Below are 15,623 nucleotides of genomic sequence, written 5' to 3' on the forward strand. Positions count from 1 at the left end.
CATTGTTTCTCATTTACTCTCAACAGGTCTATATCAGGATAAAGGACGATGAATGGAATGTATATAGACGGTATACAGAGTTCCGAAGTTTGCATCACAAGTTACAAAATAAGTACCCCCAAGTAAGAGCCTATAACTTCCCACCCAAGAAGGCCATTGGAAATAAGGTATTGTGATATAAGATCAAATCCTATTAGCTAATGTTTTGCTACTGTAGTGTCATGGAGAAGGCATGCAAGATGATTTAGTATTTTTCGTTTGATTTTGATAAAACATTGTCAATCTCAGATACTGCAAAAACAGCACTTGTAAATATCCCCTTGAAATTTAAATAGAGAATCAGGTGGGAATCAACCTCTCTCAGAAGATCAGCATCTAGGCCAGGTGGCTTAGGATATTATTACTGATTCAAATATCACCTCAACATGAAATGATATTTCTTAATAATCTCTTAAACTAGTAGTTTAGAAAATTCATTCAGTCAAGTAAGAACAAACACAGAAGACAGCAAACATAAAACAACTTTATCTCCATCTCCAAACAAATAAATCATTTTCCTATTAGAGAAATGTGGAATTGAGTCCATAAAAACTACAGACTTGAGATTCTGTATCAGGTTATAGGTTTCTAGTATGAGACAGTAAGGAAAAAAAAGGTCAGGAAAAACCAGAGGGTTAGAGGCTATTTAGAATCATGGAATCTTTGTAAAATTGCTTCAGACTCCCAAGAAATTTCCACCTCACCCACCAATGCATCACTGGTGAAGAGCCAATATATAAAATTTATGGCAGTGACCCTAGTATATTTTAATTCAGGCAAACCCACAATACCAAGAGGATTGCACTCCTTGAAAATATGATTGTATTGTAGATGGCTGTATTTGGGTAACTTGAGGTCCATTTTTCCATAGACCTGTGACAATTAATATCCGGTCCAGAACCAGGCTTGGTGGAATGATCCAGCCCTGCAGGAATGTAGAGTTTCTACTGTAAAAATCCCTCCCTTCCTTCTCATGCCCTGGGCTCTCCTGGCCCTTTCCTGTTCCCAGGAGCTAAACTCCTCTCTTCCTAGTCCAGTATCACACACTCACCCTTGCCTGCCTTTCCATGTCCCCACTAATTTATTTCCTTTGCCTGAATTGTAGTCATAGCAACAGCTGGTGTTGTGTGGATGCAGCAGGCTCCTTTCCCCTTCTCCTACCGGGCTTTGTGCTCCCTTTTCCTGGTGGGCAAAGCCAGGGAATGGGCAGTGGGACATTCTGTGGACCAGATGAGTGGGGAGTGGCGGCACTGATGGCCGCCCCCATGCTGCCCTGATACAGCCTCATTCCAGGTGCTTTGGTGGAGAGGTGGAGCTAGAAGCTGCCCTCCCTCTGCTCATCTGCCAAGCTAGCTCTCTTCCTCCCTTCAAGGCCCTATTGAGAGCTCACCTCCTCCAGGAGGCCTTCCCAGACTGAGCCCCTTCCTTCCTCTCCCCCTCGTCCCCCCTCCATCCCCCCTTCTTACCTCCTTCCCTTCCCCACAGCACCTGTATATATGTATATATGTTTGTACATATTTATTACTCTATTTATTTATTTTACTTGTACATATCTATTCTATTTATTTTATTTTGTTAGTATGTTTGGTTTTGTTCTCTGTCTTCCCCTTTTAGACTGTGAGCCCACTGTTGGGTAGGGCCTGTCTCTATATGTTGCCGATTTGTACTTCCCAAGTGCTTAGTACAGTGCTCTGCACATAGTAAGCGCTCAATAAATACGATTGATGATGATGATGATTATGAGAAAAGGAGCAGGGAAGGGGGACGGGGTAATGGTAGCAGTCACCCCTGAAACAACTGCTGATGTTGGGGTGAAGTTCAAAGAAAACAAGAATTGGGATTAAGGAGAAAGTCAGGCTAGGGAGGTGTGGGGGAAAAGTGAGTTTGGGGTGTTGGGAAGGGACAGGAGGAGTAGGGAAGGGGATGAGGAGACAATTTACTTACTTGAAGGATCTTTGCCCTACCCTTTTATGGTATTTGTTTAGTGCTTAGTCTATGTCAAACACTATTCTAAGCACTGGGATTGGTGCAAGTTAATTAGGCTGGACAGAGTCCCTTATCCTGCATGGGCTTACAGTCTAAAAGGGAGATAATCCTCATTTTACAGTTGAGGAACGGAGACACAGAGACATTATGACTTGCCCTGTGTCACACAGCAAGCAGTTGGCAGAGCTCGAGTTAGAATCCAGGTCCTCTGACTTCCAGGCCATATTTCCTCCAGGCCACACTGGATGCCCCTGTCCAGATGTTGCAGGCAAAGAGTGTAGCTGCACATATTGTGTGTGTCTGTGTGTGTGTGTGTGTTTGTGTGGTGGCGGGTTAGGGGGATTGTCAGTAAATATATGTGCAAAGAGTCACTTATGCCAAATAGTATCAAACCATTTTTGCTTACGGTTTCCAAAGAAATAAATCTAAAGCAACAATAGACTAAGGAGTTCAGACTGTACAATAATCACAAATACATTTTTTTTACGAAGTCCCATGTGACCACCTGTGAATTCCAATGTTCCATAGAAACCAGCTTCAAAAGCACTAATTAAAAGAGTAGCTCAAAGCATCAGAAGAGGCTTTATGAATTTAAACAACCTTTAAATAAAAAATTAGGTAGTTCCAATCATTAGCGAAAATTAAATTTCTTGCATTTACCACCTGAGTAAATTCCCATTTTGCTTAATGTAATATCTGTCGCCATGTTTTCACTACAAAAATAATCAAGAACAATTGGTTATCTGGGTAGAGTTCGACTTTTAGAAGGGGGTATTGATTTTTTTTTACTTCCTCATTCAAACATTTGCCAGCTGATTTGAAAAGTAACACTTTAGTAATTTATTTTTAACAACAATAACAGTTTATTTTTTAAGCATCCACAAGGAGCATTGCATTGTACTAAGCACTTGGGAAAGTACAACAGAAGCACAGTATTTTTCAAGTGGAGTAATCAGAATAAATGATTGAACATCCAGTTGATTTATACACATATAGAAAGTGCTGAGGAATGGTTTGATAAATATATATGTGCTAGAAGAGACTGATGGGTAGATACCACTCGGGCAGCTAATAGGAGGAAGACTTGTTGGGGTTTTCACAGGGCTTTGCAAGTAGGAAGTGCTGTGGTCTTTTGGATTTAAGGGGGGCTGGAATGGTCTGAAAGTGGATTGAGTGGGATAATTGAGAGTATATTTCAGTAAAAATGTTAGATTTGAAGGAAGAGGTTCAGTGAAAATGAGTGAAGTGAGCTGATACATAGTATGGGGAGAGGTACTGGAGAGTATTTATCCTCATCATGAGGTAATAATGATAATAATAATGATAACTAGTATTTGTGAAGCACTTACTATGTACCAAGCACTGTACTAAGTGCTGAGGTAGATACAAGATAATGAGATCCCACATGGGACTCACAGTCTAACTAGGAGGGACAACAGAAGCAGCATGGCAGAGTGGATAGAGCATGGGCATGACAGTCAAAAGGCCATTGTTTCTAATGCTGACTCCAGCATTTGTTTGCTGTGTGACCTTGGGAAAGTCACTTCACTTCTATGTGCCTCAGTTACCTCCTCTGTAAAATGAAGATTGAGACTCTGCGCCCCACGTAGAACAGGGACTGTGTCCAACCAAATTTGCTTGTCTCCATTCCTATAGTAAGCACTTTACAAATACCATTATTATTATATAATAAATGATAATAATAATGAATCTCCATTTTGCAGATGAGGGAACTGAGGCACAGAGAAGTGAAGTGGCTTGCTCAAGGTCCCATAGCAAACAAGTGGAAGAGTGGGGATTAGAACCCAGCTCCTTTACCTCCTGGGTCCGTGGTTCTTTTCATTAGGCCATGCCGCTTCTCGGGTGATTTTAATTGACTGATTGATGAGAGAAAAATGGGAAGCTAGTGGAGGTTTTGGGGGAGTGGAGAGATGTGTTTTGATAGTAACATTTGGGAGATGATCCATTTAGCTGTGTGTAGTATAAATGGGAGGGGAGAGAGGCTGGAGACCAGGGAGGAGTCTAATACAGTAGTCTAGCTATTACATGAAAACTGTAGTTCCTCTCAGCCACAAGTGCTTTTCCGGGTGGTAAGCAAGAGAGGCACCCCTTCAGGTCACATGACAGCTTGGAGATTGCTTTTGGGATGTTGCAATTTTGAGATCTGCTGATATTAAAGTGCAAAATGGGTTGATTGTATTCTTTATCATCACTGTTGTGTTCTGGATGTAGCTTTGTTTGGGCTCGGGGAGATTGTCACGCCGAGTGCTGTGTGGCCTTACTCTGTTATGTCACGAACGCGGCGGAAGAGACCCAGCATCACGTGACTCTAGGTGATCAAATACCTGAAGTTTACAGGGGACGGTTTCATGCCCTTGACTGCTCCTGGTCCGTGTAAGTCTTCCGTTCCTGCAGCCTGTGTTTACTGAGAGCTGGGAAAGGGAGGTCCTTTATTGCGAAGGCATCCAAAGGGTGGCTGACAGTTGCCAAGAATCAAAGCAACTGAAACATCTTCACCTGGATGAGCTGTCACCTTGACCATTTAATTGACTGGTACAGTAGCAATTTGTCCTTCTTCATCCTTTCTGGCAAAGACGTGGTTGCTTCCTGTAACACTTTTGGCTGCAAGTCAAGAAGTAGTTGGGGAATTCTCAAAATGATTGTTGTTTTCAAGAGCGGATTTATAACGCAATGAGGTAATGGTTTCATTGTTATAATTGCATGATTTTTGGATACCGACCCGTCTCAAAGGCTCAGTTACCCCTGGTGTTGGTCAGTAGCTGTTTGGATGACAGTTATTCACAAGTAAGCTTCTAAAGCCCTTTGATTGTCCATTGGCTAAGAAAAATCAATAGGGTTTTCTTTTTTATTTGAAAGATGGCAAGGATCTTCTGAACATTTTTTTCTCACTTCAACAATTATCTGCCTGCCCACTGGAATACTGTAGGATAATTTCAAGCAGAAAGCATGTCGAATGTGTCTTTAGGGAGGCTAAATAATGCATTCAAAGTTTCTGTCATCTCTGAGATCATTAAGTATTCTGATCTAGAATCTGTAGTCCAGAATGCTATTCAAGGAAACCATTAAAACCACCACTACAGCTATTTCTTTCGTGGCAATTTAGAATAGCAATACATTTACCCATTTTTCAGGTATCATCTCTTCTACTATAGAATGCAGGGCTGAGAAAAAAGTAACCCAGTAAGCAGTTTTTATTTGACCTTACATTCCTGACAGAGAAATTACTGGCAGTGAAGTGTTGAGCATTAGCCATATAGTTTGCAAGAGCAGGATTTGACTTCAAAATGTCTTTTTAATATTCCAAGCGTGCATTTTGAGGGTTGGAATCAAAAAAATTAAAAAAAATTGGATAACACTCAGGTCTACTAAAGAATACAAAGCCAAATCATTCACCAAGTATGCATATCCTTTTGTAAAACTGCAAATCCAGAATCGTGTTAAAACAGTTTTTCCTTTCTATCAACAACTGTGAAATGTAATCTGTTGTACCTGTCAGGTACATATTTCCTCAATTGTCATAAAATATATATAAGTATATATTTTATATTTTACATAAAATGACAATTGAGGGAATACATATATATATTATGCTTATTAAGAATATGAGCATTTTGGAAAGGGAAGCCTCAATTTGAATATGAAAATTTAGGCTTAATCAAATTAAAAGGAAATTTGAGGTTTTAATTGATTTTGTTTTTGAGGCTATTACATGAAAATTAAGTCCAATAATTCAAGTTCCCTTCCTTACTCATTTTGGTGCCTGCTGGAAAACTGGAGTTGATCAGAAGAGATCATCGGGAAGTGGTTCTGTTCTCACTCCCTCCTTGGGCATTATGATTTATTCTAGACTGTGAGCCCATTGCGGGCAGGGATTGTATCTCTTGCTGAATTGTACTTCCCAAGCACAGTACAGTACTCTGCACACAGTAAGCGCTCAATAAATGCGATTGAAGGAATGAATTTCCTGGTTCTTTCCTACAATGAGAAAGAGTTTTCCAAAGCTTGTGTGAAGGTAGATGCCCCAGGAATCTCGGTGATGGGTGTCTTGTTAAAATAGACTTTATGGAGTCTTAGGGAAATGCTTGTTGTTGGTTATTGAAGGGCTTAACTTGTAAAATAAGGGAGCATTTGCTGTGCTTCATTGGACAGTTGAGATTTTTTTCTTCGCTTAGAGGACTAGATTAGTTCATCGAAAGGTCATTTGGCAGCCTTTTCTACTTTTCTCTTTTCTGGAAAACAGGGAAAAGCATATCTTTTCTTCTTAAGCTTCAAATAGGTCATCTTGTAGAAATAGCATGTTTAAATTCTCATTTAGAACACAAGAAAGGGCGATGAAGAACCAGGCTGGGCCACATTAGGTTTTGGAAAAGGTCTCGCTTTCTGCATTCCCAATTGCTTCCCAAGGCAAGCACAATTGCTGAAGGCAGCAAATTCCTATTGTGCAATAAAGGGACATTATCCCGGCCAGCAGAGTGTGGGATGATGCCGGTGGGATTGACTGCCCACATTATCATCCTTTCGCAAGTCTTTCTGGACTCCCAGATACAGACCTTACCGTCCGGCTGTTCCAGCCAATTCCAGCCACTGGAATCTGCCAAGGAATTCCTAGACTTGGAACCTGCATAGTGGCCAGTCTGGTCCTGGAGATGTTGGCAGCCCAATCTGTGTTTCTCTGAAAATGGAGGAAGCAAAACTTTTGTGTCCAAACTCTTCAGGCAGAGAGGCTCGATCATTCATATTCATCGAGTACATCCTTTATGGAGAGCACTGTACTAAAGCGCTTAGGAGAGTACAAAATAACAGTTGGTAGACCTGTTCTCAGTTTTTTTTCTATTTTATGGTGTTTGTTAAGTACTTAATATGTGCCAGGCACTGTATTAAGCACTGGGATGGATACAGCCTAATCAGGTTGGACACAGTCCCTGTCCCACATGGGGCTCACAGTCTTAATCCCCATTTTACAGATGAGGTAACTGAGGCACTAAGAAGTTAAGTGACTTGCCCAAGGCAAGTAGCAGAGTTGGGATTCATTCAGTCATATTTATTGAGCAATTAATGTGCGCAAATCATGGTACGAAGTGCTTGGGAGAGTTCAGTATAACAATAAACAGACACATTCCCTCCCCCACAGCAAGCTTACAGTCTGGAGCGGGAGACAGACATGAATATAAATAAATTGGAACCCAGATACTTCCGTCACCCTGTCCCATGCTGTATCCACTAGGCCACCTTGCTTCCCAGCCCACAATGAGCTTACTGTCTAGAGGGGGAGACAGACATTAAAGTAAATAAATTACAGATATGTACATAAGTGCTGTGGGGCTGAGGGAGGGGTGAATAAAGTTTGCAAATCCAGGTACAGGGAGGATACAGAGGGGAGAGAGAGAAGAGGAAACGAGGGCTTAGAGAAGGCCTCTTGGAGGAGATGTGCCCGCAATAAGGCTTTGAAGGTGGGGAGAGTGACCGTCTGTCAGATATGAAGAGGGTGGGCATTCCAGGCCAGAGGCAGGATTTGGGTGAGAGTTCAGCGGTGATATAGATGAGCTCGAGGTACAGTGAACAGGATGACACTAATAATAATGATGGCATTTGTTAAGTGCTTACTATGTGCAAAGCGCTGTTTTAAGCGCTGGGGAGGTTACAAGGTGATCAAGTTGTCCCACGAGGGGGCCCACAGTCTTAATCCCCATTTTACAGATGAGGGAACTGAGGCCCAGAGAAGTTAAGTGACTTGCCCAAAGTCACAGAGCTGACAAGTGGCGGAGCCGGGATTTGAACCCATGACCTCTGACTCCAAAGCCCTGGCTCTTTCCACTGAGCCACACTGCTTCTCACTAGAGGAGCGAAGTGTGGATTCATTCATTCATTCAGTCGTATTTATTGAGCGCTTACTGTGTGCAGAGCACTGTACTAAGTGCTCAGGAAGTACAAGTTGGCAACATATAGAGATGGTCCCTACCCAACAGTGGGCTCACAGTCTAGAAGGGGGAGACAGGCAACAAAACATGTTAACAAAATAAAATAAATAGAATAAATATGTACAAATAAAATAAATAGAGTAATAAATACGTACAAACACATATACATATATACAGGTGCTGTGGGGAGGGGAAGGAGGTAAGGCAGAGGGGATGGAGAGGGGAAGGAGGGGGAGAGGCTGGGCTGTAGTAGGAAAACAGCAAAGTAAGGTAGAAGGAGACAAGGTGATTGAGTGCTTTAAAGCCGATGGTAAGGAGTTTTTGTTGGATGCAGAGGTGGAGGGGAAACCACTGGAGGTTTTTCAGGAGTGGGGAAACATGGATTGAATGTTTTGTAGAAGAGTGATGTGGGCAGCCGAGTGACGTATAGACTAGAGTGGAGAGAGACAGGAGGCAGGGAGGTCAGCAAGAAGGCTGATAATCAGACTAGTAGCTGTACATTGTAGTCAGAGCACGGGAAGTATAAAACAAAGTTGTGACATGGCCTTTGCTCAGAGAGCTTACCCTCTTATGGGAGAGAAAGACGTGAAAAGAATTGTAAACTCATTGTGGACAGGGAATGTGTCTGCCAACTCTGTTATTGTGTACTCTCCCAAGCACTTAGTAGAGCGCCCTGCACATAAGTAAGCTCTCAGGAAGTACCGCTGGTTGATTTAATTGATTTTCCTAATGGAAACGTCTTTTATTCAATCTTTACTGATTTTAGGGAACTTGTCCTTAGTTTTCTCCAGTGTCTATATCATAAATAGTTGTAGTTTGGTTCAAAGGTAAAGTTACTGATGGGAAGATTGTATCCATAAATCTAACCATCCCTCCCTGCAGCGAAAGGGTCCAAGCAGGTGAATGAATGCCTTCTCTAGTGGTCAAGAACCACCCAGGGGACCTCATTTGGTGGCACAACCCACTGGAATCCTGACAGTAGCCGGCTAGGCTGGGTGGCCACGGCCGCTGTGGCAACCACCACTGGCACAGTGGCCCAGCATCAGCGTTATCCTTTTGACCCCAGATGGGTTTGGTATGTGAAATTGTTGCACACACTCTGCCCACCTACTCTCATTGCCCTCACTGTCCCAGTGGAAAGCTGCAGGCAGATCTAAGTAAGTGTGATTGGCGCTGGGCAAACCACCAGCCCTATAATCAATCCTTTGCACCAGTCCTCAGCCCCCCCAGATTTTCATGATTGGACGAGGATCATCCATCATTTACTAGGGGAGAGTCCAGCCAGCCACATGGCTGAGTGTTACTAAAAACAAATCCGTGGAACCCTTGTTCACTGTGTCCATGAAAATACAATAGTCTACCTTTTTCTGGACACCTATCATTTAGGGGGAGTACAGTTAGAGAAGCAGCGTGGCTCAGTGGAAAGAACATGGGCTTTGGAGTCAGAGGTCATGGGTTCAAATTCCGGCTCTGCCAATTGTCAGCTGTGTGACTTTGGGCAAGTCACTTAACTTTTCTGTTTCTCAGTTACCTATCTGTAAAATGGGGATTAATACTGCAAGCCCCCTGAGGGACAACCTGATTACCTTGTAACCTCCCCAGCGCTTAGAACAGTGCTTTGCACATAGTAAGTGCTTAATAAATGCCATTATTATTATTATTATTATTATTATAATACTAGAGGTCAAGAGGGGGACGGTTTAACCACTTTAAAGTATACAGCAAGGATCTTACAGAATATTAGATGAGGATTCCTGCACTGTGGTTGGGACTGAGCGATAAGGAAATTTGGATTTTTAAATCTACAAATGTTCATTATTGTCAGATGTATTGCTCACTGGCATTTATTGAGTGCTTACTGTGTGCAGAGCACTCTACTAAGCACTCAGGAGAATACGATGCAACAATTAGTAACCATGTTCAAAAGCGCAAATCTCCTGGCATTTTTTCTAACCCTCCATTTGTTGGGTTATCAATCATTGTGGGATGTCTGGCGACACAGAGCTGGGGGTCGGGCCGAAGATCTGCCACCTCTCATCTGTTCACACCTGTGCTAAATCCACTGCCCAGGATGGCGCTGGTCCAAACTCCTTGGATTAGAACCCAGCTCCTTTCCTCCCTGCTGGACTGCAGACGAGGAAGTCATCTTAAATCCAGATTCAGCTCCCTTTCAGAGCAAAGCAACACTTCTCCTTTGTGCCCACCCTGACAGAGAATAGTGAGTCTTTTTTTTTAATCCAGTAAGTTTTCATCAAGCCTCAGGTTGAGACTGATGCCTGCGGTATTGGTTACTTGAGGCCGGAGATTAGTCTTCAAGTCCATCCAGCAGGAATGAATGTAATTGTGCAGGTATGCAGCTGGGGGCTCACTCAAGGAAGAGAGCGAAAAAGTAGGGTTATCCAGCGGTTTAATGCAGTTTCTGGTCCTTTGTTCTTAACAGAGCTACCCAGCACCATAGCTACAAACTGATTCCTGGTAGGTCAGAGCAGTTTGAGGTTTCTCCCAATCTTTCCTGCTGCAATGAAATGTTAAAATGATGAGAGGAGAAACAGTCCAGCTGGGTTTTCTGCCTCTGGGATGAGGGATTGCTATGAAGCAGCCAGCACAAGCCAAATGCTGATTTCCATTGTATGGCAAACACCAGAACGTGATGAGTTTTGAACTCATTGATTTTCACCAGGCTGATGTTCGTAGGTGCCCAGTTGAAATTTGTCAGCAAGCGTGCCGATAGGAGAAGTAATTAGATCTGAAATTTATAATAATCCTGCTGGCTTAAGTGAAAGCAGTCATACAGGCCCATGGAATTGATATCTTGCCTCAATAAGAATACGAAAAATAATCAGATCTTAGTGTTTTTTACCTGTGTCTGCTAGGCTTCAAGTGCAGGGTTGAAATTGTTTCTATTTGCAAGAGTGGGTCGCTATATGAAAGTTGCAGTTCAGCTCCATATTGAGTTGACTGGAAATAAAAGAATTTTATCTCCAAAGACGTAAGAAAAAATTCAAGTCATGGTTAAAAGGTTTCATTTCCGTTCAATTATTTCTTCTGCTTTGGTGAAGTGATGGACTGAGGTATCTTAAATAGGCCAATTCCATATCTGATATCACTGCTGGTTCTCTCACTCACTCTCCTGATGCTTCCTTTCCCTCTCCCCCATCCTCTGGAACCCCCTGCACAATCCAGTTATTCATTCCTACGTCCCCACCATTCCCGCCCAAACTACTCCAATATGTTATGCACACCCTTTGCCCTCATTTCCTCTCCACCAATTCCCTTCTTGATCAGTCAATCAATGGTATTTATTAAGTACTAATGTGCAAAATGCTGTTCATTCATTCAGTTGTATTTATTGAGCGCTTACTGTGTGCAGAGCACTGCACTGAGTGCTTGGAAGAGTGCAATACGACAATAAACAGAAACATTCCCTGCCCACAATGAACTAAGTGCTTGGGAGAATACAACGGAACAGACACGTTCCCTGCCCATAGTGAATTTATAGTCCAGAGGGGAGACAGACATTAATATTTATAAATAAATAGTTTATGATAACTAACTGAAAGATCTATACATAAGTGCTGTAAAGTTGGGGATAGGAACGCCTGTCAAATGTCCAAAGGTCTTGACACTCTAAATTCCAGTTTTTTCCACTTTGACACCACCAAGACCCCCAACTCCAAGGATACCCAGGACTTTCTTCTTGCCACATCAAATGGACTCTACTCCATCCTCTTCCTCCTCTCTACCTCTCATTTGCCTCTGACCTCATGAACTATTCCCTCCTACTGGAAGCACTATCAAATCTTGGTTTTTCTGACATTGTTCCTTCCTGAACGTCCCCTTAACACTCTGGCCAGTCCTTCTCAGTGGCTTTTTTGACCTCATCCTCTTTCTCCCACCCCATAACTCTGGATGCATCTCAAGGTCTTATTTTGGGTCCCCTTTCTCTTCCCAATTTATACTCATTCCCTTGGGGAGCTCATCCACTCCATAGCTTCACTGCCATCTTTATGCATATGATTCCCAAATCTCTCTTGCTAGCCCTGAACTCTCTTCTGCACAACTTCCCATTTCCTCCAGACTCCAGGACATCTCTACATGCATGACCCACCAACACTGCAAGCTTCAAACATCCAAAATATTTCCAGAATCTGCCCCTTCGTCTCCATCCAAACAGCCACTACTCTATTCCTGTCTCTTGCCAAATCCTGGCTTAACTACTGCTTCAGCCCCCTCAATGTTCTCCCTGTTTCAAGTCTCCACCTCCAGTTTGTAATTCATTCAGCTGCCTGGATCCGAGAAGCAGCATGGCTTAGTGGAAAGATCAAGGGCTTGGGAGTCAGAGGACGTGGGTTCTAATCCTGACTCCACCGCTTGTCTGCTGTGTGACCTTGGGCAAGTCACTTAACTTCTCTGAGCCTCAGTTACCTCATCTGTAAAACAGGGATTAAGACTGTGAGCCCCAAGTGGGACAACTTGATTACCTTGCATCTACCCCAGGGCTTAGAACAGTACTTGGCACATAGTAAGCGCTTAACAAATGCCACTATTATTATTATTATTTTTCTAAAGCGACAATCTGCACATTCCTCAGACACCTCCAATGGTTGTCCATTCCTCTCTGCATCAAGCAAGAACTCCTCCAAGTTGGTTTTAATGCACTCAATCAGTTCCCTCCTTTCTACTAAGCCGCACTTTTCTCTCATTTCACCCCCCATATTCTCCGTTCCTCTCTGTCGTCTCCTCTAGATTGTAAATTCATTATGGGCAGGGAAGCTGCCTGTTTATTATTGTATTGTTCTCTTCCAAGTGCTAGCAATAATAATGATGATGATGGCATTTATTAAGCGCTTACTATGTGCAAAGCTGTTCTAAGTACTGGGTAAGTTACAAGGTGATCAGGTTGTCCCTTGGGGGGCTCACAGTCTTAATCCCCATTTTACAGATGAGGTAACTGAGCCACAGAGAAGTTAAGTGACCTGCCCAAAGTCACACAGCTGACAATTGGTGCAATTAGTACACAATGTGTAATAATTGTGTAATTGTGTACAATTCACAGTTAGTACAGTGCTCTGCACACAGTGAGCGCTTATAAATATGATTGACTCACTGACTTTCTGCTAACCTACTCTATGCCTCGTTCTTGTCACTCCTTCCCTGACCTCTTGCTCAGCCCCTCTCCCCTTTCTGAATTCTCTCCCTGTTCATGTGTTAGACCACTGCTCTCCCCAGTTTCAAAGTCCTTCTGAAATAGCAACTCCAGAAGGCCTTCTCTGATTAATTTCTGGTCTCCTCACCTGATAACCCCCGACTCCCACATGTCCTAAGCACTTAGGTCCTCAGAATGCCCCATAGCGCTATATACATATATTTTGTACTCACTTCTTCCTGTTTGTTTCATAGCTTAGTGTCTGTCCCTTCCTCTAAGTGCAGTCCTTGAGGACAGGAATCATGTCTAGTAATTCCCCTTCACTCTCCTAAACACATAGTAAAATACTCTGCCGACTGTAGGCACTCAATAAATACTCTGGATCAGTTTGGAGGGTCAGAAAATGGAGGGAAACAGTTCATTTCACTGTTGTGACTTCACAAGAAGCAGCGTGGCTTAGTGGGTAGAGCACAGGCCTAGGTGTCAGAAGGTCCTGGGTTCTAGTCCTGGATCCACCACTTGTCTGCTGTGCGACCTTGAGCCAGTCACTTCACATCTCTGGGACTCAGTTACCTCATCTGTAAAATGGGGATTAAGACTGTGAGTCTCTCTGTGGACAGGGACTGTGTTCAACCCAATCTGCTCGTATCCTCCCCAGTGCTTAGAACAGTGCCTAGCACATAGAAAGCACTTAGCAAATACCACAATTATTATTATTATTGCCATTTGTCCAGAAACTAAGTGGATTTAAGATGACTGACCTAAAATCCAACACCTGGGTGTGTCTCTCTTGCCTCCTTGGCCTTGGAAATCATTCCACTGATCAACCTTGGGACCTTTTTATTCCCTTTCCCTATTTATTTGCCATTCTGTTATCTCTCCTGATCTTTTTTGTTTGTTTATTTGTCTTAACTGAGTTATTTCCAGTAGTAGAACCAGGTGAGGCCTTGATTTGAGGACATAGTTGGATATGAGAGAGTAACCCAAACAAGCACAGAGCGCCAGATAAATAGATGGTAATAATCTGGACTTCCCTCTACTTTTCATTCATTTATTCATTCAATCGTATTTATTGAGCACTTACCGTGTGCAGAGCACTGTACTAAGCGCTTAGGAAGTACAAGTTTGCAACACATAGAGATGGTGCCTTCCCAACAGTGGGCTCACAGTCTAGAAGGCGGAGACAATGAATGAATCTGCTCTGCTCCTCCTCAAACCCTTCCACTAAACTGGAAAAGTGCAATTTAACCTCCAGGCCCTGGGTAAATGCTCATGTTCCCTCCAGCACAATCAAACTCATTTTCCAAGAAACGCTTACTGAAAAAAGGTGTCTTCATTTACAACTCATAAGTTCCCTGTTCATGGAAACTGGAATCCAACATGGGCACTTGAAGTTCCCAGATAATTCATAAACTTAATGTTGACTGTTAGTTCCAACCCCCTCCAGTAATAACAATAATATTAACAAGAAATACTAATTGTTATTATTTGTTCTTGTTATTATTGTCATTATTATTATGCACTTACTATGTTCCAAACACTGTGTTAAGCACTGGGGTTGATACAATATAAAGCAGGTTGGACTCGGTTTCTATCCCACCTATGGTTCTTAGTGTAAAGGTGAGAGAGAACAGAGTATTGCCTGGTCTGGAAGGTTCCTCCTCTCACTGTCTCTGCCCTCTCTCTGGTCAGTGACATATCAAGTAACAAAAAAGTTAAAGCTGGGAACAAATCATATGAAGTGGAATAGTTGGAGTGGGGTGTAGTAAGGAAGCTCATCTCTGGATTGTAAGCTTGTTGTGGGCAGGGAATGAGTCTGTTCATTGTTATATTGTACTCTCCCAAGCGCTTAGTATGGTGTTCTGTCCACAGTAAGTGTTCAATAAATAAGACTGACTGACTGACATTGGATAACGACCCCCAGGATTTTAGAAATCCATAGCAGAAATGGTCCAAGCCAAATCCACTTCGCTCCTCCAGACTGACAAAGCTGAGTACTTGGGAAATTGGAAGTCGCAGTCTGACATTTTCAGAAACGTTTTGGACTAATTTCGTGACCATCACTTCACTCAGACAACCTTGGTTATTTGTGTTGCTTTCCAGGAACCTGTTAGGGCTAGGGGACAGTGTTAAGCCCTCCGTAGAAACTCAGTGAAATGAAATTTTTCCAATCTGTGTTACAAAAGAGACTTTTGAACCAGGAACAAACTACAACCCCTGAGTGAGAGATGGTTCCTAGGTAGTGGAGAGCCTAGCAGCTTGAGGAAAAATGTTCTAGACCCTCATTAATCTCTGATCCAGAATTGTGCCCTGTGTTCATGGGGAAGCACCCTGGCCTAGTGGAAAGAGCAGGGATCTAGAAGTCTGAAATCCTGTGTTTTCATCTCATTGTCTGCTCTGTGATCTTGGGCAAGCCACTTAACTTCTCTGTGCCTGTTTCCTCATCTGTAAAATGGGCTGGGCGTACCATACCCAGTCTGTGATCCCTGTCTGGGACGGGGACTGTGCCTGAT

General features: G+C 42.8%; 1 protein-coding gene across 1 annotated transcript in view; it reads left to right on the forward strand.

Moving 5' to 3' along the window:
- The window catches only part of SNX29 (sorting nexin 29), a 557,276-nt gene that overhangs the window by 430,520 nt on the left and 111,133 nt on the right, over positions 1 to 15,623 (forward strand). The window contains exon 20 of the mRNA XM_038762809.1: positions 27 to 167. Coding sequence (XP_038618737.1) covers positions 27 to 167 — 141 coding nt within the window. The remainder of the gene's footprint in view (positions 1 to 26; positions 168 to 15,623) is intronic.

This window comes from Tachyglossus aculeatus, chromosome 21 (genome assembly GCF_015852505.1).
Source record: "Tachyglossus aculeatus isolate mTacAcu1 chromosome 21, mTacAcu1.pri, whole genome shotgun sequence".
Classification (NCBI taxonomy): domain Eukaryota; kingdom Metazoa; phylum Chordata; class Mammalia; order Monotremata; family Tachyglossidae; genus Tachyglossus; species Tachyglossus aculeatus.